The 24,549-nt window shown below is 43.1% G+C and overlaps 2 protein-coding genes across 3 annotated transcripts in view; both read left to right on the top strand.

The window, feature by feature from the left end:
• Nucleotides 1-24,549, top strand: part of SND1 (staphylococcal nuclease and tudor domain containing 1) — a 427,993-nt gene that overhangs the window by 9,650 nt on the left and 393,794 nt on the right. For both annotated transcript variants that reach the window (XM_081244332.1, XM_081244333.1), the window contains exon 2: nucleotides 22,029-22,178. In XM_081244332.1, coding sequence (XP_081100458.1) covers nucleotides 22,029-22,178 — 150 coding nt within the window. The remainder of the gene's footprint in view (nucleotides 1-22,028; nucleotides 22,179-24,549) is intronic.
• On the top strand, nucleotides 650-2,522 carry LOC308622711 (hsc70-interacting protein). Its single transcript, XM_081244331.1, has one exon. It carries the CDS (start codon nucleotides 679-681, stop codon nucleotides 1,786-1,788), a length of 1,110 nt encoding a protein of 369 aa, XP_081100457.1. The 5' UTR covers nucleotides 650-678; the 3' UTR covers nucleotides 1,789-2,522.

The raw sequence follows: 24,549 nt of genomic DNA on the forward strand, positions 1-24,549 counted from the left end.
TTATTGCTTGAAGGCCTCCAGATGTTTTGAGGTCTTGAACTTAAAGGAGAGTAGGCTCTTAGAGCTTTAGCCTTACCTGCTCTCTCTGGGTTCTAGAGAGCTCCCTGGCTAAGAAAGGGTGCAACTACCTACCTCTGGATGACAGGAGGAGGTCAGAGGCAAGGTCCTGTGAGAGGCCTGACTTTTCTTTCCTACAGTCTGGTACATAGCTCTTCCTCATTTTCTTGGATTAGTAGGTGGGCTGGTAGTGGTGGTGAGCCTGACACATCCTGCACGGGGAAAGCCGGCCATTTTTAGAGTTGTTCGGAGAGGCTGAAGCAGGGGAGTCTTGTTTTCAGCCTTTGGTCCAGCTCGTCTCAACCCTGCTGATGGTTTACCTCCAGTTTCCGGGGCTTCCGGTGTGTGTGTGCTGCCCCTCCCATATTTTTAGCATATTGGAACACTGCCTCTACTTTTATTTAGTGTGAAAATCTTTGGGGCAATCAGCTATTTTAAAAATTGAAATAGCCCCTTTACACGATCACGCTGAGCTAGCGCCCGGGCTTGGGATCGGGCCGCAGCTTCCGTCGTGCCCGCCGCCTCCCGCCGCCTCCCGCCGCCTCCCGCCGCCTCCCGCCGCCTCCCGCCGCCTCCCGCCGCCTCCCGCCGCCTCCCGCCGCCTCCCGCCGCCTCCGGACCATGGACCCCCGCAAAGTGAGCGAGCTTCGAGCCTTCGTGAAAATGTGCAAGCAGGACCCAGGCGTTCTGCACACCGAGGAAATGCGCTTCCTGAGGGAGTGGGTGGAGAGCATGGGGGGTAAAATACCACCTGCTACTCATAAAACTAAATTGGAAGAAAATACCAAGGAAGAAAAAACGGATAGTAGGAAGGCGGAGGAAAACATAAAGACAGATGAACCATCAAGTGAGGAGAGTGATCTAGAAATTGACAATGAAGGTGTGATTGAACCAGACACTGATGCCCCTCAAGAAATGGGAGATGAAAATGTAGAGATAACTGAGGAGATGATGGATCAGGCAAATGATAAAAAAGTGGCTGCCATTGATGCCCTAAATGATGGTGAACTACAGAAAGCCATTGACTTGTTCACAGATGCCATCAAGCTAAATCCTCGTTTGGCCATTCTGTATGCCAAGAGAGCGAGTGTCTTCATCAAATTACAGAAGCCAAATGCTGCCATCCGAGACTGTGACAGAGCTATTGAAATAAATCCTGATTCTGCTCAGCCATACAAGTGGCGAGGGAAAGCACACAGACTTTTGGGCCATTGGGAAGAAGCTGCCCATGATCTTGCCCTTGCCTGTAAGCTGGATTATGATGAAGATGCTAGTGCAATGCTGAAAGAAGTTCAACCAAGGGCCCAGAAAATTGCTGAACATCGGAGAAAGTATGAGCGAAAACGTGAAGAGCGAGAGATCAAAGAAAGAATAGAAAGGGTCAAGAAGGCTCGGGAAGAACATGAGAGAGCCCAGAGGGAGGAAGAAGCCAGACGACAATCAGGAGCTCAGTATGGCTCTTTTCCAGGTGGCTTTCCTGGTGGAATGCCTGGTAATTTTCCTGGAGGAATGCCTGGAATGGGAGGGGGCATGCCTGGAATGGCAGGAATGCCTGGGCTCAATGAAATTCTTAGTGATCCAGAGGTTCTTGCAGCCATGCAGGATCCAGAAGTTATGGTGGCCTTCCAGGATGTGGCTCAGAACCCGGCAAATATGTCAAAATATCAGAGCAACCCAAAGGTTATGAATCTCATCAGTAAATTGTCGGCCAAATTTGGAGGTCAAGCATAATGCCCTTCTGACAAATGAAGCCCCTGCTGAAGAAAAAGCAACTTAGATCACCTAATGGATGTCGCAATAATACAAACCAGTGTACCTCTGATCTTCTCATGAAGAAAGCTGGGGTGCTTTGAAGATAATCCCTACCCCTCTGCTCCAGATGCAGCTGGAACATTTTACAGTGGTTTGCCATTAGGGTATTCATTCAGATAATGTTTTCTTACTAGAAGTTTAAAACTTTAAACAATTTTTAAACCTTAAAAATATTTAAAACAAAAGGGTGTGTTAATCCCTACTATTTTCTTTACTAATCATTTTGTTTTTTTCCTTTGAATTAGTTAGGCAAGGAAGATACTTCAGTGTGGAAGATTTATGGTTCAAGTTTGAGTGAAATAAAGATTTATTAGTGGGAGGCAAATGTAACATTTAAATAGATAAAGTTTGAGTTGAATATGTGGTCACTGAGGCATTTTGATTTGTCTTTTTAATTGCTTTATTATTTTAAATGATTTGCTTCCATGAAACTCTTGGGACCACCAGTATTGCAGTAGGACCTGGGTAGGGACTGGAAGTACTTGGCAGGGCAGCAGTAATCTTACTACATTTTATATAATGTGTACCCTTGTGCAGATGCATTTAAATCTTACACTGGTGAAAGGATGATTTTTATACTGCTGCAGTAAAATTGGATTACTTAGCTCTGTTCTTGTCTGATATCTAAAATAAATGTTTCACATTTACACACAGGGGAAAAAAAAAAAAAAAAAAAAAAAAAATTGAAATATTATTTTTAAAGGAAATGATTTCACCATTGAAAATGGGAAACCAGTATTACTTCCTGGTTACTACTTACTAGAAAGTACCTTTAGAAAAACCCCACAGTGAAAACTAAACAGTGAGTATTATTAAACTCTAGCTAGGTACAGCGTTTCACAGCGGGCTCTCAAGGAAGTGTGTAACAAGTGGTAGAGGTGTGCTAAAGGCTTCCTGCCGCCAAACTGAAACTTCGTTTAACAGAAAGGATTGAAAGAGAATTGAAAAGGGGACAGGAGACATTTCTTATTTATGTATAAATATTAAATGCTGGTACATACATACAGGGATCATATACCACCTAAACCAGTTTTTCTTGGTTTGTTTTTTAAACAAGCCCACACTTTGGGAAACAGACACATAAGTTGTGTCTTGAGGCAGAACCAAACTGATTTTCTGGGATGGCTGTGGCCCACATCATTAGCTTCACTGGCTATTAGCAGGTGACTTTACCCTTTACCTTCCAGCTTTGCCTGTAAACGAGCATAATAACAGTGCTCACCTCATGGGGTTGTTGCTGATAAAATGAGTGAGAGAAAGCGGTGTTCTGACCATTGGCTGGTGTTAGTAGTCCAGCACTTTCCGGATCTGTCCCCAGCTCAGATGGGACCGGAATTGGAGCCAGCTGAGGTAAAATGAGAGGACAAAGGGCGCCTGGCAAGTTCTGTGATGTTGAGGCGGTTCAATTTGAAGGACTGGCTTTAATTTTGAGATTATATTCTTACTATTATTTTTTTTTGGCTAAAATGTCCTTTACTTTATAAATAATGTGATGGCCTTTGTCTTCCTTCATGTCCTTGGTACAAATAAGAAATGTATAACATGTCAGTCCTTAATTTTTGGAAGTGGGGGAAACTCTACTGGTCTGGAATCTTTAAAAGTCTGGGAAGCCCTGGCTTAGCTGAAACTGTGCACTGGCAAATGTGTAACCTTATGAGCTTTGGAGGTATTCATTTAACTGTTAGGAAAGATTAAACAAATGTAGGTAACACGTGGAAAAGGGCAGCTGTATGTGTGAATACTAGTTGTGGTTCAGCGGTGCAGGTGAGGCTAATCAGGCAAAAATACGACGGGCAAAGTTTTGGTTTCCTTTGACTCCTGCCCCATCCTCCCAGGAACCGTCTAGCCTCTGCTACTTTAGGACTGGGCTGCATTTCGTCTCCACCCGCAAAGGATCAAAACTTGAAGCTGATATATTTCGAAAAAATTTTCCACTACAACATAAAACATTTTCTGTTTTCTTTGACCCGAGGTGGACTAGTTCATTTGGGCATTTTCTGGTCCTCTTTGGGAGATTGGCAGAGAGGAACAATGTGTAGGACCAGCATAAATTGGTTATTTGCAAGGAACAGCCCCTTACCTGGCCTCCCACCTTTGTTAGGACAGGACAACTTACATCCCAGTTTGCCCAGGGCTGTTGTCTTGGCACAATTATCAGTAACTCCCCGTTTTCACTCTCAAAGTGTTCTGATTTGAGTGATAAAATGTATGTTTAGGGCTTCCCTGGTGGCGCGGTGGTTGGGAGTCCGCCTGCCGATGCAGGGCACGCAGGTTCGTGCCCTGGTCTGGGAAGATCCCACATGCCGCTGTGCCCGTGAGCCATGACCGCTGAGCCTGCGCTTCCGGAGCCTGTGCTCCGCAACGGGAGAGGCCCGGGTACCGCAAAAAACAAACAAACAAAAACAACAAAAAAAGTATGTTTAATGGGTTTAGTAAGAAGAGTCAAGTCTGGGAGAAAGAGTGTGGGCTGGCATAGTTCAACAGAGGCCAAAATAAACAGAAGGTAGATGGTTTTTTAAGTAGCTGCTAGGATGCCCTGGGGCGGGGTGGAGGGTCTCCAGGCTTTCATGGAGCACAGGCAGCCCAGGCTTGAGACCAGGCTGTGCAGCTGATTCTGGGTAAAGCTTTGGGCTGATGAGATTTTAGGTGTCTCTCTCATTAAAGTGCTGTTAAGTAGAGGCAGGTAACCTTGTTTTATGGTGGAAGGGGGACCTCGTGAAGTTAAATACTGAAGGTTTTCTTGGAGAATGGATGGGTTGGAAAAATCAGATGTGATATTTTCAGATCAGTTTCTCTGTTTTAAACATCTCTTCTGGGGAGACGGTGAAAGTGACAGGTCTTGACAGAGGCAGAGGAATAAAACGGATGAGATAAAAGGCAGCAGAAATGGGTAGGTCCAGGTGGGAATGCGCAGATGTTCGTGAAAGCAGCTGTGAGCAATCTGCTGTCGATGTGCAAGTTGAAGGAAACTTACCTAAAGTGAGGAAGGCCTGCTGGAAGTTTGTGGTAGAGAAAGGAATGAGAAGCGAGACATTTAAGTCTCTTTCCAGTCTCTGGAATGTGATGTTAGTGAACTTTTAAACTTTATGAATTCTGTTCCAGGAGAGGGAGGATGCATTGTTTTATATATAACCTTTAATACCAGGGGCATTTTTATTTTTGGCAACCACCCAAAGCAGTGACTTACTCTGTCAAGTGTAATTTAGCTGCTTACCTAATAGGACTGTCCCGGTCTTCATGAAAAGTGGGGCATTTCTTCCTCCCATTCCTTCCCCCTTTGTGTAAGTAAGGGGGAGGGAGACTGCATCCGAGTACCTGGGAATCCCGCTGAGCTTTATTATTCTGTGTGCAGTAATTGCTTGTGTTATTACTCCTGGCAGGTGAGCCCTTTTGCAGCCCAGAGGCCAGGGGGCTGCCTCTGTTACTTAAAAGCCGAGTTATCTTGTTAAACTCCTCTCTTGTGAGAGCTTTAGACTCTCCTGAGACCTCCCGCAGGCTCTCTGGAGCCCAGGCCCGGCTCCCGGTTCAGCCTGCCCTGCCCGGGTGTTAGTCATCTCATGCCAGCGCGTCACAGAGCCAGTGTGGGGCTGCCGGCCAGACCGCTTGGCTTCCATTGAATTCTTCAGCGTCCCCGGATTGGTGCTCTGAATGAAAGTACCTCTCCTACTCTCGTGTCCGAAGAAAATGTTTTCCTGATTATCAACAGGATGAAGCTGAAAGCCAGTGTAGAGAGAATAATAAACTTGGGACTCAAGATTATCTGAGGAACGGGGAAAATCGGTTTTTGAAAGGGGTTGATGGCACAAGGCTAAACATAGGAAAGATGCCCCAGGAGCCTGAGCTGCCCATAAACTTTCTTGTGAAATTTCTATGCTTTATGTGTTAAAAACTTTCATTTATTTTGAAAGGAAAAAAACCAAAAGAAAAAAACGTTGAGGGGAATCAAAGATCTGGGCTTTAGTGATAGTATAGGGTAAGCAGAATATTATTGGCATTTTTTAATAAAAATGGAGGAGCAGTCTCTTCTGGGCAGTACTTGTAAGCAAATTCCAGATCGTGGCCAGATAGCCTTAGTTTAACTTCTTGAAGAGGTGTGCAAATCTGTGCATGATGGTTAAGGATGAGGGTGGGCTGGGCACACCAGCATATAGTGGGGAAGGAATGACCACTTGTAATCTTCAGCTGTGTTAGGTGATAATGGCGTTCATCCCACTCTCTGAAGGATTTTAATAATAAGGGGAATCTTGGGATGGTACATTAATTTAGCAGTAAAGGACTCTGAAAGGTTTATGGTAGATGTGTGGTTTGTACTTCTTTATTTTGACATCTAAAATTGACTATCAACATTACAAATAGGAAAAGTTTCCAAAGAAGTTTGGACAATAAAATGGGAACATTAATGCTTTTCATGGGGAGCACAGAAGTTGCTTGACTTTCCCAAGTTCTACAGTCAGTCCTACATATAAGCCAAAATAAATATATTAGATATTCTTGAGAGGCGATTCATTCTGAACAATATTGAGTATTATGCTCAATAATCCAGCATCCGTTTGCTATAAATTAGTTCTAAGAAAAAATGTGCATGGCTTTACAGAAGCAATCCCGAGGAACAGTAAATGCAATAATCGTCATTCCTCTAGAATGTTGCAAGAGTCTGATATACTTTCACTTAGCTGTATCTGTCTGGTGCCTCCTACCCCCCTTTTAATCATGGGATTATGATTTGCTATTTTGCCTAGTGTACCTTTGGCTCAGGGATGCAGTGATGGCAGTGCTCTGAGGAGGAGAAATACGATGACAGCAGCTGTGGCCATTGAGGCTGGGAAAGCAGTAGCTGTGCTTTCCCCGCTTCTGGATCAGGTTTTGTGGTTACACTTCTGTCCTTCCTCTGAGCATTGGAGTTGGGGAGGAGGCACGAGAGTTAAAGGGTGGGGAGGGCTGGACGTACAGACCCTGTTAACTGAGTAGCCCCTGGAATGCAACCTAGGCCTCTCCACCCTGCCTTGGCAACTTGCTTCATCTCCATTTGCCCCTGAAGTGGGGAGGAAATATCTTTGGCCTCAGAACACATTTTTTTTTGAGCTTCCTTAACAGAAGACCTGTCTTTGGGGAGTTGCCTCCGATACCTGCAGTGCCAGTGCATCAATTCAAGAGAAATAAGACCTTAACCTTCCTCTCACATTTTTTAGCAGTTCTGAAACGTGGAGTGGGCAGATATGCAAAGTGTATCTGAACCAAAAAAGGCACTGGTGATTTGAAACCCACAAAGTAGGCTAAGGCCGGACACCCTAGAAGTGTGTATTTTGAAGCATTTAAGAAAACAATTGGTGACTTTTTAAAGTGCCTTAAAATTTCTCACAGTCCACAAACCAAATGTTTGGGCTAGGGTTCCAGTTTGTCATTGTTTGGTAAACAGTATTACAGGGTGGCATGTGGAAAATATTCAGAAGGCATGCCCTTGGAATGTTTAATCCCATTCATGACAGGCACACGAACATATCTGTAATACTTGGTGTACAAGCAGTGCTTAGAACGGATCTTTACATCAAAGTCTTAGTGTCTAGAATTCGGTGTTTTTAGTGGCTGTATTATGCTCTAACTGGGGTCTGGTTGGGAATGCGGAGTGGGTTCTGAGCCCCTTGGACAGGGCTGTGAGCTGCCTTGATAGTAGCTTCAGCTTGTTCTTGTCTTCTCCACTGAGCACTTCCCTCCTTGTCAGTGTGTTCTTTGCCTCCACTAATATTTCTCTGTGAGCTTCCTTACCTGGAGATAAAATGAAAAAATGTTACTCTCATCGCTATCAGTTTAGGCATTTTTGTTACCATGGTATTTGGCTTTGGGATGTAAATCTCTCAAGAGATTCTTGTCTATTAAACAAGAATAAATATAAGAATCATCGAAAATATAATCCTAGAAAAGATGACAGCATTTGTTCAGACAGAGTATCTCTTTGGGGAATAAAGGAAATGACTGAAGAAAGTGGGAGAACAATTCGGTATCGAATAGTTAATCGGGAGATTTCTCCAGTGTGGTCTGGGACATAGAGTTGAATGGTTTCTGTTGACAATAGACTTCATAGCTCGCAGGAAATAATCGAGTGGTTGGAAGTGAGTTAGGTAAAACATTCTTAAAGGATGTAACAAGGAAATTTGACATTTCATAATAAGAGGGCTGATGAAGAAAGCGGGTTGAAGAAAATGTTCCCAGAGGAAACACGAACTTCTTAGGGGAGAATAAAATGATGCTGAAGACTGTTGGAGTTGCCTTAGAGAGGACAGAGAGAGAGAGGGCTGGACAAAGTACTGAATGCTGGGAGGGGAGAATCTTTGAGGGGAGGGTTAGGTGAGGACGCGCTTGCCTGTAGGTCATGCTAGGGAGGGGTTCCCTGTAAGGCCTTAGACAACCTTTGGGTTACCTGTTGTCATTTGGCGGAAAAACAGGAAAAACAGCTGTGAATGCAGCGCATACTCTTAAGAGCTTGGCTCTCTCCTTAGCTTCAGCAAAAATCCACTAAGCTATGAGCTGCTTAAGGACAAGGACTTTGTTTTAATTGTTTTTGTCCCTTCTTTCCAAAGTCTAGCACTTGATACTTATGCTTGATACATACTAGGACCATTCATTTATTCAGAAAAAACACTTACTGAATGCTTACTTTGTCTCTGGTCTTGTTCTGGGCTCTGGGGCTACCATGGTGAATAAGATAGATGTAGTCCTTGCCCGGAGAGAGCTTGCACCATGGAGTGGAAAACTGATACTATACAATTCATTATGCTATTTAATGTTGTGATGAATTCTATGGGAGAGAAATACAGAGGCTCAGAGCATATATGGCATATAGCTGACCTAGTCTGGGGATTGGGAAGGCCTCTTTGAGTAAAAAGTTTAAGCTGAATTTGCTGGAGGACATGTTTGAGCCAGGCAGATTCCCCAGGCACAGAGTGGGGAATAAAGTGTGTGTGTGGGAGGAGATTAACCTCGTTGTGCATACCTGTCACCTGAGGGTCTTATTAAAATGCAGATTCTGAATCAGGAGGTCCAGGTAGGGTCTGAGTCTGCAGTTCTGACCAGCTCTCAAGTGACTGCTGGTCTGTAATTGCCTTCAGAGGCTTTCTGTGCATCCTCCTTCTCCCCTTTCTTTGTTTCAGTTGAAAGATGATGGGTCAACACCACCCCCCACCCCCCACTGTGCCTCCTTCCATCTGTAGCCATGGTGGCTGCAGTGATTTAACTTTTCAGTGTATTCAAAGTATAGTTGATTAGATGTAGAGACTCTTATTCTTGCGGAAGAGGAAACCAGGATTTAGTACGGATAAAAGAAAATAAAATCTAAACTCGGGATCCAGTGTCTTGCAAATTAATAGATTTCTCTTGGCATTTACCAAAACATCTTTTCCTTTGTTTCTAGATTAGAGTGGGGAACCCAGGCCTTGTTTTTGATAATCAGATTCTTCTTCATTAATAAAGAAGGCCAGCTCCTGGGGGAAAGGGATTACCATCAAGATTACAGGATTTAAACCAAAAATGTGGATGGTGCTCTGGCCTCTTAGAGAATGTTCTCAATAGAGGACTCTGAACTTTCATCCATTGTTTCTCAAAACTTTTGAGACATTAAGGGGTTTTTGGCTTTTCTGAATATAAAATCTAATTAGATCACACATGTAGGTTTTTAAAATCCCCACCAGATAACTAGCACTGGAAGGAAGAGGACATCTCCCTAAAATTCAAGATCCTTTTTGGGAGTGATAGCCTTTTCTTTTTCTTTTTTTTTTTTTTTTTGATGCAGACCATTTTTAAAGTCTTTATTGAATTTGTTACAATATTGTTTCTGTTTTATGCTTTGGTTTTTTGGCTGTGTGCCATGTGGGATCTTAGCTCCCTCACCAGGGATCTAACCTGCACCCCCTGCACTGGAAGGCGAAGTCTTAACCCCTGGACCGTCAGGGAAGTCCCCAGGGATTGCTTTTTTGAACTGTGTGCTCAGAGGTTGGAATTCTGTGATTCGAATTCGTCTAGCATATTATCTCATTTGGAAGAAGAACATGAAGCGATGAACGGATCATATGGAATGATATGCTCCTTGAAACACAATAACGGTTTTGTCACTGAAATGAACTTGGGTCTGCTTTGCTGCACAGCAAAGCCAATTTACTGACACCAGGTTGTGGTGAAGTATTTTTATTTGCTGGGTGCCAAGCAAGGTGGCTCGTGTTCAGAAGACCTGAACTCCTCGTTGGCTTTCAGGGGATGATTTTCTTTTTTTAAATTTTTATTGGAGTAGAGTTGATTTACAATGTTGTGTTAGTTTCAGGTGTAGAGCGAAATGAATCAGTTTTACATACACATACATCTACTCTTTTTTAGATTCTTTTCCCATGTAGGCCATTGCAGAGTATTGAGTAGAGTTCCCTGTGCTATACAGTAGGTCCTTATTAGTTATCTGTTTTATATATAGTAGTGTGTATATGTCAATCCTAACCTTCCAATTTATCCCTCCCTCAGGGAATGATTTTTCAAGGCAACATTTGGGGAGAGGGCTGCAGGGTGTATGGCTTTCTTCTTCTGATTGGTTGATGGTGAGGTAACAGGGTGATGTGAATCTTGATTATCAATGTTCTGGTGCCTGCCAGCCAGCCAGCGTTGGGTATACAGTGTGTAGTCACTGTCGTCTACCCAGGTGGGGGGGTCTTAGTTTCTGCAGAACAACTCAGAGATACATGTTAGATTGTGTGTATCCCTGAGGAGGAACTAGAACTCTGTTTTATCACTGAACTATTGTTGCCACTTCTCTTGTTTAACTGCTTGTTGTTTCTGCACTCCCTCACTCCCCTAATGAGTGCTGGAGCCTGCTGTTTGGAACTCTGGAAGGCCTAGGAGACTAAAGCCTTCTATAAACAAGAAATGGGGGACACAGAGGGGCTTTTGTACCCGGGAGGGCCCCACAGGATCCTGCTTGGTTTCAGTTTGACATTCATTCTTTTAGTTGTGTGTGCGGAGGGGGTTCGGGAGGGGAGCAAGACAGATTTTCGGAATCACCAAGGAGATCTTGTTCTAGGGATTTGTTTTGTCTTTGAGGCTCTAAAGCAGCTGGTAGTATGTTTTGCACCTTTTTCAAAAGGTTTTTAAGTTTTATTTAAAAATAATCTCAGGGCTTCCCTGGTGGCGCAGTGGTTGCGAGTTCGCTTGCCGATGCAGGGGACACGGGTTCGTGCCCCGGTCTGGGAAAATCCCACATGCCGCGGAGCGGCTGGGCCCGTGAGCCACGGCCGCTGAGTCTGTGCGTCCGGAGCCTGTGCTTCGCAACGGGAGAGGCCACAACAGTGAGAGGCCCGCGTACCGCAAAAAAAAAAAAAAAAAAAAAAAAATCTCAAACTTACAGAAAAGTTGCAAGAATAGTGCAAGTAACTCCTGTGACTCTTCCCCCAGAGGCTGCCATATCATCATCTTTGTACTTATAACATATAGTCATTATTCGTGGTAGTTATGTTCTGTCAAGTCACAAGCACTGAATTAGTGAATTTTGAACCATCGCTCCTGGGAGAAATACTGAGTTAGTTCCTCTGAGCCTCTGGTCACCACATTTTCATCACGTAATAGATATATTACCTCGTTCTGTGTGCTTTTGTTTAAAGACCTCTTACTTGGGGCTACCCTGGTGGCTCAGTGGTTAAGAATCCCCCTGCCAGTGCAGGGGACACGGGTTCGAGCCCTGGTCCGGGAAGATCCCACATGCCGCAGAGCAACTAAGCCCATGCGCCACAACTACTGAGCCTGCACTCTAGAGCCCACAAGCCACAACTACTGAAGCCCGCACGCCTAGAGCCCGTGCTCTGCAACAAGAGAAGCCACCTCAATGAGAAGCCCGCTCACCGCACCGAAGAGTTGCCCCCGCTTGCCGCAACTAGAGAAAGCCCGCGCGCAGCAATGAAGACCCAACACAGCCAAAAAAAAAAAAAAAAAAAAGACCTCTTACTTGATATGTAATCTTGATTCATTAACATTGAACATATGAGCAACAGCACTATAACTTGTGCCTAAATGAAAATTATCTAATATTTTCTCTGTGGGGCACGTCACAACAGCTTTCTTTGTGCTTAAGAAAACTTCATGACTACGCCTGTGGGCCATTTTAAACAACAAAATCACCACCCAAAAGCCCTGATCACTGCAGTAATTTTCCTTCAGCTTTAATAGTCTGAGTACTTGACCCTAAACGTTTGGTCGAGGGGTCAAGTCCTGGAGTGATCAGATGATCACTCTTATGTTCCAGAGTCAGTTTTTGGTTCTTCTCCCTTTGGTAATTTTCACACGTGACGTTTACTTTGATAAACTCTTTTGACAACTGGAATGGAGTTTTCTGGAATGACACTTTGTGTTTGCCTGCCATATAGTTCCTGCTGAGTTCTTATTTCTGAGTAACTCTGGTTCCTTGACCACAGTGGAGCTGAGCCTTGGGGTGGGGAGGACTTGGCTCTGCAGAGGATCATCACCGGGGTTCTGGCTTCTAGGAGACTGAGCTAGTTCCTTTCTGGTTAGGCTTTATTTGTGCAAGTTACAGCCTTGTGTTCTTTATGTTAAGTCACGACTGTTTTGATTCATAGTTCTCATATCAGATGTTTAATATTTGGGGGTGATTAGAAAGTGCACGGGGAAAACCTGTGTCCTAGTCCTGGTGGCCATCATCTAACTGTGCCACAGTTTGTTGTGAGTATGGAGAGGAGTGGACAGTAGGGAGGGAAGAGAAGAGAGACCAGCGTGCCCTTAACGTTTCTTGAGTACCTACTAGGTGTCAGGTACTGTGAGGCATCTCGCTTAATAGTCACAACGTCCAGAGAAGATGGCAGTAGTATTGTCCTCACTTATAGATAAGGGAATGTCATCACAGTGTCCAGAATGCTTGTCGCTTGAGTTTGTGTTCAAACTTAAGACTGTCTGATTTCAGATTCATGGTCATCTGAGGCTGTGATTGTCAAGACACTTTGTCAAGTTTGAAGTTAAGAATAAACTTAAGATACGATACTTATTTACCGTGATCTCTGAGGACAGAGGTTCGGAAATCACTTAAGTCCACTCCCCTAGAGAGTGGGTATCTTAGGTGATAAAGCAGGGAAACAAGATCATGGATTATTTCTCTAATTCTTTCTGGTTGAATTCAGTGGTGGGAGAATTTCCATGAATTTGATATTTACTTGTAAACCCCCGGAGGAAATGGTTCTTTTTCTGTGATACATCGTCTTTACTTCAGACCACACTTTGAGCCTTTTTTTTTTTTTTTTTTAATTTTGGCCAAACCAAGCGGCTTGTGGGATCTCAGTTCCCTGACCAGGGATTTCACTGCTGTTCATTCCCCTCGTCGGGATTGAAAGGCAGTGAAAGAGCCGAATTCTAACCACTTAGACCACCAGGGGACTCCCAAGCCTTTTCTTATAAAAACAATATTGACTATTATTTATTGGGTCTTTTGGCCACCCTCTGTGCCAAGGGCACTATTCCCTTGTTTAGGTTTCATCACACCTCTCATGGATATTCTGATATACTTATTTTATAAATGAGGAAATTGAGGCAAATAGAGCCAATGAACTTTCAAAAATCACCACTGACATGGATTTGATTCTGAAACTAAATTCTTTTTTTTAAAATTAATTAATTAATTAATTTTTGGGGGCTGTGTTGGGTCTTCGTTTCTGTGCGAGGGCTTCCTCTAGTTGTGGTAAGCGGGGGCCACTCTTCATCGCAGTGCGCGGCCCTCTCACTGTCGCGGCCTCTCTTGTTGAGGAGCACAGGCTCCAGACGCGCAGGCTCAGTAGTTGTGGCTCAGGGGCCTAGTCGCTCCGCGGCATGTGGGATCTTCCCAGACCAGGGCTCGAACCCGTGTCCCCTGCACCGGCAGGCAGATTCTCAACCACTGCGCCACCAGGGAAGCCCCTGAAACTAAATTGTTATTGCCACTTACCACTGCCCCTTCCCTGATTATAAAGATGAGCAGCCTGTGTAACTTGAAGTGGTCGTCCAGAATTTATTTTTTGCTGTGCACGTACCGTTTAACCTGCCATAAAACTAGTTTTCACCTCATTCCCTGTCATAATGTTTTATATCAGAGGCTGGCAAACTGACTCTTTGAAGGGCCAGGTAGTAAATACTTTAGCCTTTGAGAGCCATGTGGGCTCTGTAGCAACTACTCAACTCTGCTGTTTCAGTGTGAAAGCAGCCATATAGACTATTACATAAGTGAATGAGCTTGGCCATGTTCCGATAAAACTTTATTTATGGAAGCTGAAACTTGAATTTCATACTCTTTCCATGTGTTACATAATATCCTTTTTTTTTTTAACCACTTAAAAATGTAAAAACCATTTTTAGCTCATGGGTTGTACAGAAACAGGTGGTAGGGCGGGTTTGGCCACTGGGCTGTAGTTTGCCAATCCTGCTCTTTATCATTCTGAAGTTTTCTTCCTTTGTGTCTCCTTTTTGGGTATTCTTTGGTAAGACTGCAAGTCTGCTTTCCCTGCATATGGTAGTGTTTAATAAGTGTTGATTTGGTTTGGGGAGCCAGCTCAGGGAAGCTTTGCTGGCTTAGTGATTTAGTCTCTGACACCTGCTCTGCTGGCACACGGAAATGGAGATTTTTAACTGAGGAAAAGATTTAATCAGTAGGTAACCTCACCTACCGTTTTAACAGATAGCAGCTCCCCAAATGCTTGTTTCTTCCTGTGGCATAGTAGAACATCAGGTCTGGGGACTTCAGGTCTAGTACTTGCTCTGCCGTCAATTTTATTTTAAGCAAAAGTCACTTCAGCCTGTCTCATTTGCAGATTCTTCATCTGTAAAATAAAAGGGGCTTGATTAGATGCTCTAGGTTAGCTGCCCTCTCTCTGCAGGTGATCGTTAGAGTCCCCTTGAGATTTGAACTTGCTTCTTTCCAAACTGAGGCCCAATTCATGGTACAGCTGGCCCTGGATTGTCTCTCCTGAGAGAGCTGGTGCGCCCGGCACGAGTGAAATGGCCTGCCACGAGGCCATGGGCTTCCAGGTCATCGTGCTTGAATGCTGGGCCCTTTCATTTAGGTTTGCCTCTTGCTCTCGCCAGAAAAAGAAAGAAAAAGCCGGTCATGTTGGCGCATATGCTGGGAAAGACCTCCCAGACCACACAGCTTAGGCTCTTCTGGGATTGCTTGCTCTTTGTCTAAATGATGTTTTAATTTTCTGGAGATGATTCTTCCTGTGGAGGCAACAGCTCTGGCTGCCAGGAAGCTTTTTTTCTGATATACTAAGATTTTCTCCAATCTCAGTTTTTGTTTTGTTTTGTTTTTTAAGTTCTACTTGTGCTTTAATTCCATTTCTTCAGAGTTTTTTGCTTCATTAAAGTGCACAACAGTTCTTCCCAGTCCCCTGATGGTATTTTTAGGTGGAGAAAACACCTTGTCCAGAGAAGAGTCGCTGGCCTGCTTCTTTGTCCTCTAAACATGCAGCCTTTGGGTTGTGGCCTTTGCAGACTTCTGGATGGCATTATGGACTGTTCTTGGTTCTTGGACTGTTAATGATTTTCTTGGTTCTTCTTTCTGTGCCACAGAGGGAAAGGAGTTCATTCTACTTGCTGTGCTGTTTCTCAGAAAAAGCTTGTATTGTTTTTGGCCATCTTTCTCCTTTTTAGGGCTTTGTAGATTTCACTGAAGTTCTGCTTCTTTCCCGTGACTTCTATCTTTTTATTTCTCAAGGACTTGAAAGTTTACAGTAGCCCTTCATTCTGTTGTGAATCCCCATGCCTGACTTTTGGGTCTGAGTCAGCTGCCTTTTAAAAAACTTTTGTTAGTGTTGTTCAGCTGAGGGTCTAATCTTCCTACAAGATATGGAAACACCCCTGTGGAAATAGACATTTTATGTCATATTTTTGTACTTCCATATTGGATCTTAATTTTTTAAATTTAAATAAATTCACATACCATAAAATTACTCACACAAATGTTACCACTGTCTAATTCTAGAACAGGTTTCATTGGTACTTAAAAGAAAAAGAAACCCTGGACTTATTAGCAGTCACTCCCTGTTCTCTCCCTCCAGCCCTTGAGAACCACAGATCTACTTTCTGTCTCTATGGATTTGCCTGTTCTGGACATTTCATATAAATGGAATCATTTCAATATGTGGCTTTTTGTCTGGCTTCTTTCACTTAGCATAATGTTTTCAAGATTCATCCATGTTGTAGCATCAATCAGTACTTCATTTCTTTTTGTTTCTGAATAATGTTCCATTTTATGGTTATACTACATTTTGCTTATCTGTTTGTCGCTTGATGGACATTTGGATTGTTTTTACTCTTTTTGGCTCTTATGAGTAATGTTACCATGAACATTTGTGTACACAATTTATGTGGACATGTATTTTATTTTTCTTGGCTTTGCACCTAGGAGTGAAATTGCTGGGTCATATGATAATTCTATGTTTAACTTTTGAGGGACTGCCAGACTGTTTTCCAAAGTGATTGCATCACCAACAATGTATTAAGGTTCTAATTTCTCCACATTCTTGTCAACACTTGTTATTGTCTGTCTTACTGATTATAGCCACCCTCGTGGCTATGAAGTGATATGTCATTGTGGTTTTGATTTGCATTTCCCTTATGACTAATAATAAATGTGCTTACTGGCCATTTATATATCTTCTTTGGATAGATATCTGTGCAAATCCTTGCCCATTTTTAATTGTTGAGTTACAGTATTTCCTTATTCCAGGTACTAGACCCTTATCACATATGTTTTGTAAATACTGTCTTTTCACTTTCTTGATATCGTCCATTGAAGCACAATGTTTTTGGTTGCTTGTGCTTTCTAAGATGGTGTCATATCTAAGAAACCATTGCCTAATCCATGGTCACCATGTTTTCTTCTAAGAGTTTTATAGTTTAACTCTTATATTTAGGTCTCTGATCCTTTGAGTTAACTTTTGTATATGGTGTGAGATAGAGATCCAGCTTCATTCTTTTGCACGTGGATATCCAGTTTTCCCAGCATATTTTTGTTGAAAGGTTCTTTCCCAATTATCTTGGCACCCTTTTTGAAAATCAGTTGACCATAAATTTATGAGTTTATTTTGGGCTTCGTTTCATAACATTTTGGTGTTCATCAGGTGACTGTCCTTATTCTTTATATTGGATCTTCATATTGACAGATAATGGCTAAGATAGTCTTGTCATAGCTTATCAGGCAGGTATACCTGTTAAGCTAGTCCTCCTTGTAGAGCTAACAAGATGCTCTCAGCTAAGAAGATACGACTTTTAAGCCAAGATGATTTTTGCTCTTGGTGCCATGAGAAAGAATGCTGATTTTATTGACACGGATTTCTATACCATCACTTTTTTTGCCCTAAGTATAGTGTGGGTAGGTTTTTTTTTAATTAATTAATTTAATTTATTTATTTTTGGCTGTGTTGGGTCTTTGTTGCTGCGCGTGGGCTTTCTCTAGTTGCAGCAAGCGGGGGCTACTCTTCGTCGCGGTGCGTGGGGCTTCTCATTGCGGTGGCTTCTCTTGTTGCAGAGCACGGACTCTACGCACGCGGGCTTCAGTAGCTGTGGCTCGCGGGCTCTAGAGCGCAGGCTCAGTAGTTGTGGTACACGAGCATAGTTGCTCCGCGGCATGTGGGATCTTCCTGGACCAGGTCTCGAACCCGTGGCCCCTGCATTGGCAGGCGGATTCTTAACCACTGCGCCACCAGTGAAGCCCTGGGTAGGTTTTTGTATAAGAAGTTTTCTATCTTTTGGTGTTCGTGGTCTGGGGGTTTAAGAGTTAAACCAAGTCATTTATCAGTATCTAGTGAAGATTTAAGGTGGTGTTCCTGTTGCTGTGCAGTATTTTAATAGCTGCCCATAAAGTGTTTCACTGTAGGTAAATCTCCCAGGAAACCTGTTAGTGGGTTTGAGCAGTTTGAGTCCCCATTTTCCTTCTCAGCTGGCTTGTTTCAGCCTTTGTCACCATCCAACTTGTGCCCTGAAGCCAGGTCCTCTGAATCACACCACGTCTCTCTGCAGCCTTTATTGTCAGAGATGAAAACTGTCTAATTCATAACCTCAATCAAACTGACTCGTTTTGACAGCTGTTTTCACAAGCCTCTTGCTGTATCAGGTAGGGCTAAGATCATTTTTCTAGAATATGTCATTTTATTAATATAATTGGCTAAAGCAGTTACCATATGACTTACTTTCTATGCCCTATAAATTAGCAATTAAGGATAATTACCGCATCCATGAAAGTTTGCAGCATGAATCAGTACAGCTTTGGCAGAACAATTACCCCTGACAGTTGCCTCTCAATCTTAAAATTATTTTTCTGAAATTAAAATTCTGGATAACAAATAATATTTTACTTGTTTATTGTTTGTCTGGCTCCCCACACTAGAATGTCAGCTCTCCAGGAGCAGACATTTTTGTCTGTTTTATTTCACTGAAGTATGTTACTTGCCTGGAACAATGCCTGGCATATAGAAGGCACTCAATAAATTTGTGTTGAATTAATAAATGAATGAATAAATAAATGGCTCAATCAATAGATAAAATTATAAGTAGTCAACTTAGATGTCAGGTCTTGTGATTTACAGAGGAAAAGTGACTTGTTTTCGTGCCATATGAGATACAAGTTAAGTTTGATATATAGACCCTTGGTCTTTTTCATATTTTACTTAAAGACATTTTAAAGGACTTCCCTGGTCGCGCAGTGGTTAGGAATCCACCTGCCAATGCAGGGGACATGGGTTCGATCTCTGGTCCCGGAAGATCCCACATGTCGCGGAGCAACTAAGCCCGCGCGCCACAACTACTGAGCCTGTGCGCTGCAACTACTGAAGCCTGTGCACTCTAGGGGCCCGTGTGCTGCAACTACTGAGCCCACGTGCCACACCTACTGAAGCCCGCGCACCTGGAGCCTGTGCTCCCCAACAAGAGAAGCCACCGCAATGAGAAGCCCGCGCACCACAAAGAAGAGTAGCCCCACTCACTGCAACTAGAGAAAGCCTGTGCGCAGCAATGAAGACCCAACACAGCCCCCCCAAATAAAGACATTTTAAGTATTTTTCCCCCAGAAGGTCTTTCCCTTGGCTTTATTTGGTGGGGAACATTAGACAAGAGAAGCCCATTAAATATTTTTATTGAGGAAGAACTTGAATAAAGACTTTTGACAAGTGAGGCAGGTGGAGGGAGTTGAACAGTACTTGGAAGATGAAATGGAGAGAGCAAAAAAGGAGGTGGAGTGTGTTTTGAACTATTTCAGTTCCTATAAATAATAGGAAGGAAACAAATTCTTCCCATATAGACAGGTCTCTTCCTTCCATAATGGTCTGCAGACAGTCTTTTCCTATCTCATCGCTAAGGCTGTGGCCAAATGAATGACGGGGGAGAGAGTTTCAGAGGAAAGATGTAGCCATGCCAGACCTCTCCTCCTGGGGGAACAGGAACAGCAGTACCTGCCGCAGTGAATATCTGTCCTTGTTGCTTGGGAGGTTGACTTGGTGGCTGCTGTGTGCATTTGTATCCTCAATAGTATAAAAGGTGTTGTGCAGCCTATAAAATCACCTCTCTCTAATATTAATTCAAGTACTGACTGTTGTCTGAATGGCATATTTGGTGCAGTAATGCAAAGAAGCTCTGACAGCAGTCTTCAGAATAGCTTTCAGGGCAAAAGGAGAGAGTGTACAAATGAGGTTTTCCAAAATTCCTGTGTACAAGTTGTTTGCTAAAGCCCTTAATGGGGCCGGAACAATAGTTATAGACCCACTGTCCCCCAGGGATCTACTTTACTAGGTCAAGGCATTAGAGGTAACACCTTGCTGATATTTAGGGGGAATAAGAGGGTGCTCATCAGTCATTCTATCCTTGAGCTTTTCAGCGGGTTTCGTCAGACTTGAGAAATAAGGATTGTTTCCTAGCCTGGGTCAGTGCTCACTGGTTAGCCAAGGTGAATTTCCAGCTGGGCTTCCCAAGAGGCACTGGGCCTCCTGGGAGTGCTTTATTACTTTTTGTGAAAACTTGACAAAAATCAAGGGATAGGCCTTTGAGACAGGTGCTCTGCTTTGTATGCTCTGTGCTCCTCAGTCCCCTTGCAGTCTGTACATGAATGATTTCAAGGCAGGTATTCAAAAATGTGCTATTCCGCCACCTGTGAAGAATTGACTGTAAATGAATCATTTCCAGGTTCTTTTCCTGTTCTTCCTTTGGCCCTTCTCATTTCAGGGACATCAACCATCCTGTGCCCTAGTATATCTCTTCTTTGCCTTTGCTTTGTTTGAGGGCTTGTCTTTTTAGAATGTCAGATCCCTGGGATGATGTCCAGGACATGGGTTCTCAAGAAAGGCTGTTAGCAAGACTGCTTGGTTGGAAGCTGTAGGGTTTAATTGCTGGTAACACTCGATCACAAAGGATAAAAATGAAAAGCATGACTGGTAACTAGGTAAGGAAGACAGTCTTTTGTTATGTGTGTCATGGTGTAGCCAGGGAGGAACCATTTAGACCAAGGTCTATGTGCTTGAGGTATTGGGGATAATGAGATGTTAATCTTAGCACTAATTTAAAAAAAAATTGGATTATGTATATTTGTTGGGCCATGTAGATTCATACAGTGGAATACTATACAGCCACAAAAATGAATAAACTAGTGTTCTGGCATGAATGAGTTTCGCACAAAAAAAGGGCAAAAGAAGCAAGTCACTGTTGGGTACACACAGTAGATTCAGTTTATAGAGTTCAGAAATAGGAAAAACAAAACCACCATATTGCATAGAGACGTATATGTAAATGGTAACACCGTACCAAAAGCAAGGAAGGAGGGGTTATCACAATGATCAGGATAGTGGTGGCGGTCAGGAGAAGGGGCTGGGAGTAGAGAGGGGCACAGGGGATCCAAGGTTCTGCTAGTGTTCTGGTAACTAACTTGGGTGGTGGTTACATAGTTGTTTGCTTCTTATTCTTTAAGATGTACATATATGTTTAATGCACTTCTGTATTTATATTAATAATCCATGATTTAGAGCATGAGTTAAGGTGGAGAGGTGAGGGAGACAAGTCAGCTAAGCAAATGCATATCGAAGTGGCTTCCTTCATATTCCTTCCTTTCTTCCTTTGAGTCAGCTTCCTTTCTAAGGACTGTTCCCTTTACAGAAAACTCCGTGGTCTTGTCTGCCGCAGAGTTCTGCACTGGCAGGACTCTCCAACCTTCTATCTACTAACTTTTCATTCAGCAGCTTTTTCTTGTTTTGAAGGTGGGATTGAGCCTTTCAGCTCTAGTGAAGCCAGTGCTCAAGGCTCCCTGTTGATAAAATCGTGCCTCGCTGAGCAAAGAATTTGAATAGCTTGGGCGATGATTCTCATGTTTTTCTGTGTGCCGTTTCTTCTCTTCTCCCACGTGAAATCCTTTCTTCTTCCCCCCGCAAATATTTTAAGTGAGCTTTAGAGCTCATTCCATAGTTGCCAAGTGGGTTTTACGCCTGGCATCCTTCAGAGACAGAGGGAAGGAGCTGCTGGACTTGGGAGCTTTAAGGTGCTTCTTTGATGCCCCTGTTTTAATCACCAAGGGCGTGGGTTTTCTAGATTCTCTCTTCTGTATTTCCCTCTTAGCCTAGTGTCTGAGCACTGTCTACAGAGGAAGTGTGAGCACTGGGCTCTGGCTGCACTGCCTCCACGTTAGCCCTGGGCATCCTCGGCTCCTTCTGGCTGGTGTGGCTGGCGGGTCGGGGCTTCTTCCTTCAGCTTCCACTTTTCTCTGGCTTTCTTCCATTGCTTGCCCTTTCCACCATAGAACAGCACATGTGGATGGAGACATTAACTTCTTAAATACTGAAAAGAACACAGGTGGTGGTCAGCTTGCTAGGATGAAATTACAAAGGTTATCTCCATGTCTTGCATGCCTCTTCACCCTACTCTATTTTATGAGTCTTCTATCATTTTGTGTAATTCTTATTTGTATTGCTGGGTCAGTCATTTCAGAATCTAGCCCAAGGTTTTATGTAGGTATTTCTCTTATAAACTTAAAAATAGTCTTGTTCATTCAGCCATTCAACAAATATTTGAGTGCCTTCAAGAGGCCGAGTAGTTTTCTAGATGTTGGGGATACAGGAGTGGACCATCTGTATTGTGGTGATGTTACCTTTAGACGGCTAATTTTCTCTGTTTTTCCCCTGACCTAGGTCCTCTCAGGGTGTGCCATCATTGTCCGCGGGCAGCCTCGTGGTGGGCCTCCTCCAGAGAGGCAGATCAACCTTAGCAATATTCGCGCTGGAAACCTTGCCCGCAGGGCAGCTGCCACACAACCTGATGCAAAAGACACCCCGGATGAGGTAGGTGCTTCCACTCCCAGATGCTGTGGACCCAGGTTATATAGCCCAGTCTCCTCCTTGACTGCACATTTGATGTACTCTTTCTTTTCTGTATATTTCAAGTTTTTTTTTTTAACATCTTTATTGGAGTATAATTGCTTTACAATGGTGAGTTAGTTTCTGCTGTCTAACAAAGTGAATCAGCTCTACATATACATATATCCCCATATCCCCTCCCTCTTGAGCCTCCCTCCCACACTCCCTATCCCACCCCGCTAGGTAGGTGGTCACAAAGCACTGAGCTGATCTCCCTGTGCTATGCGGCTGCTTCCCACTAGCTATCTGTTTTACATCTGGTAGTATATATAAGTCCATGCCACTCTCTCACTTCGTCCCAGCTTACCCTTCCCCCTCCCCATGTCCTCAAGTCCGTTCTCCACATCTGCGTCTTTATTCCTGTCCTGCCCCTAGGTTCTTCAGAACCATTTTTTTTTTCTCTTAGATTCCATATATACGTGTTAGCATACGGTATTTGTTTTTCACTTTCTGACTTACTTGACTCTGTATGACAAACTCTAGGTCCATCCACCTTACTACAAATAACTCAATTTCATTTCTTTTTATGGCTGAGTAATATTCCATTGTATATGTGTGCCACATCTTCTTTATCCATTCATCTGTTGATGGACACTTAGGTTGATTCCGTGTCCTGGCTGTTATAAATAGAGCTGCAGTGAACATTGTGATACATGACTCTTTTGGAATTATGGTTTTCTCAGGGTATATACCCAATAGTGGGATTGCTGGGTCGTATGGTAGTTCTATTTTTAGTTTTTTAAGGAACCTCCATACTGTTCTCCATAGTGGCTGTATCAGTTTACATTCCCACCAACAGTGCAAGAGGGTTCCCTTTTCTCCACACCCTCTCCAGCATTTATTGTTTGTAGATTTTTTGATGATAGCCATTCTTACTGGTGTGAGGTGATACCTCGTTGTAGTTTTGATTTGCATTTCTCTAATGATTAGTGATGTTGAGCATCCTTTCATGTGTTTGTTGGCAATCTGTATATCTTCTTTGGAGAAATGTCTGTTTAGATCTTCTGCCCATTTTTGGATTGGGTTGTTTGTTTTTTTGATATTGAGCTGCATGAGTTGCTTGTAAATTTTGGAGATTAATCCTTTGTCAGTTGCTTCATTTGCAAATATTTTCTCCCATTCTGAGGGTTGTCTTTTGGTCTTGTTTATGGTTTCCTTTGCTGTGCAAAAGCTTTGAAGTTTCATTAGGTTCCATTTGTTTATTTTTGTTTTTATTTCCATTTCTCTAGGAGATGGGTCAAAAAAGATCTTGCTGTGATTTATGTCATAGAGTGTTCTGCCTATGTTTTCCTCTAAGAGTTTTATAGTGTCTTGCCTTACATTTAGGTCTTTAATCCATTTTGAGTTTATGTTTGTGTAAGTTGTTAGGGAGTGTTCTATTTTTTTTTTTGTGGTACACGGGCCTCTCACTGTTGTGGCCTCTCCCGTTGTGGAGCACAGGCTCAGGACGCGCAGGCTCAGCGGCCATGGCTCACGGGCCCAGCTGTTCCACGGCATGTGGGATCTTCCTGGACCGGGGCAAGAACCCGTGTCCCCTGCATCGGCAGGCGGACTCTCAGCCACTGTGCCACCAGGGAAGCCCAGGGAGTGTTCTAATTTCATTCTTTCACATGTAGCTGTTCAGTTTTCCCAGCACCAGTTATTGAAGAGGCTGTCTTTTCTCCATTGTATGTTCTTGCCTCCTTTATCAAAGATAAGGTGACCATATGTGTGTGAGTTTATCTCTGGGCTTGCTATCCTGTCCCATTGATGTATATTTCTGTTTTTGTGCCAGTCCCATACTGTCTTGATTACTGTAGCTTTGTAGTATAATCTGATGTCTGGGAGCCTGATTCCTCCAGCTCCGTTTTTCTTTCTCAAGATTGCTTTGGCTATTCAGGGTCTTTTGTGTTTCCGTACAAATTGTGAAATTTTTTGTTCTAGTTCTGTGAAAGATGCCATTGGTAGTTTGATAGGGATTGCATTGAATCTGTAGATTGCTTTGGGTAGTAGAGTCATTTTCACAATGTTGCTTCTTCCAATCCAAGAACATGGTACATCTCTCCATCTGTGTCATCTTTAATTTCTTTCATCAGTCTCTTACAGTTTTCTGCATACAGGTCTTTTGTCTCCTTAGGTAGGTTTACTCCTAGGTATTTTATTCTTTTTGTTGCAGTGGTAAATGGGACTGTTTCCTTAATTTCTCTTTCAGATTTTTCATCATTAGTGTGTAGGAATGCAAGAGATTTCTGTGCATTAATTTTGTATCCTGCTACTTTACCAAATTCATTGATTAGCTCTAGTAGTTTTCTGGTAG

This window comes from Mesoplodon bidens (assembly GCF_964165515.1).
Source record: "Mesoplodon bidens genome assembly, chromosome: 9".
In the NCBI taxonomy this organism is placed as follows: Eukaryota; Metazoa; Chordata; class Mammalia; order Artiodactyla; family Ziphiidae; genus Mesoplodon; species Mesoplodon bidens.